The 1,221-nt window shown below is 32.4% G+C and overlaps 1 protein-coding gene across 1 annotated transcript; it reads left to right on the top strand.

Moving 5' to 3' along the window:
• Positions 1-428: 428 nt before the first annotated feature.
• LOAG_15805 (abundant larval transcript-2 protein) lies at positions 429-809 on the top strand (the record flags this gene model as incomplete). The annotated part of the gene is made up of 2 exons (XM_003151292.2): positions 429-565; positions 689-809. 2 exons carry the CDS (start codon positions 429-431, stop codon positions 807-809), a joined length of 258 nt encoding a protein of 85 aa, XP_003151340.2.
• Between the last annotated feature and the right edge of the window lie 412 nt (positions 810-1,221).

The raw sequence follows: 1,221 nt of genomic DNA on the forward strand, positions 1-1,221 counted from the left end.
CAATACCCGGAATACTCTGCAAAGAATGATCACTTGTAAAATGAAGTGCAAAAAGCGATATTTGCCTTTCCCGCGAATGCGATCTTTTCATTATTCTTCGTGATGACAGCCGAATTATTTTTTCTCACACTTCCTATCATATTTAACAACTCGAACCTAAAAACCTTTGATTCGACCTATTAGGATAATGTTCCATACTACTTGCTATTATTTATTATTATTTGCTATTATTTACTTGCTATTATTCCATACTACTTGCTATTATTTTGTTTCCATACTACTTGCTATTATTTAAGGTTTATAACGTGTTGATGTTGATATGATTCATAACGGTGGATACCAAAAATTAAAAGTCAAATTGAGGTACTGAGGTTACTTCTAATCGTTATGCATATAAATTGTCAATTGTAAGTAAAGTACAAAAAATAATGCGAAGGGATGAAATCTTTTTTCATTTCATTATATGTGTTGTTTGCAGGAAGAAAGAATGCAAGTCTCATGAAGCTTGCTACGATCAACGTGAACCACAAGACTGGTGCAGATTGAACGAAAATCAATCGTGGACGTAAGCGCATTTCAATCATTTCTATGGAAAATTGTCGGATATGTATTGAAATTTTCAATATTTCAAAATATTTTCAAATGCTTCAAATTTTATCTCAATAGCACTGAAAAGTTCTTATTGTAGAGACAAAGGTTGCTACTGTGACGATAAGTTGCATTCATGCATTATTGAGCGCAAGAACGGTGGCAAGTTGGAATATGCGCACTGTGCGCCTGAACAAGGATGGAAATGTCCAAGCAAGTAAAATAACCTGTGATATGCAATCTTTCATTGTAATTTTCTATTTCTGTTCTTCCTAACAATTAACATTTAACGATGTTTGTTATTTGGTCCGATTTTTGTTAAATACAACTTGCTCTTTTACATCCTTTTTAAGCAGACAAAAATAGCAATATAGGCGGCAATGTGATAGCTCAATAGATTTATAATAATATCATTGGTTATCAATACCTAACAATCTGAACGGTCCAATTTGCGCAAACATAATAAGTAAAGCTATTCATTCTCCTCATTATATTCTACAATAAGCACTTTTTGACCTTATCTGATAGTTTATGCCTTTTACTTTTGGAAAAGTTATTCTTGAAAAACAAGAAGAACCTTCTTCTTCTTCTTCTCATTTGCTCTAACTATGCCAAAAAGCACTTTTCATGCTA

The sequence above is a fragment of the Loa loa genome, assembly GCF_000183805.2.
Source record: "Loa loa unplaced genomic scaffold supercont3.2786, whole genome shotgun sequence".
Classification (NCBI taxonomy): domain Eukaryota; kingdom Metazoa; phylum Nematoda; class Chromadorea; order Rhabditida; family Onchocercidae; genus Loa; species Loa loa.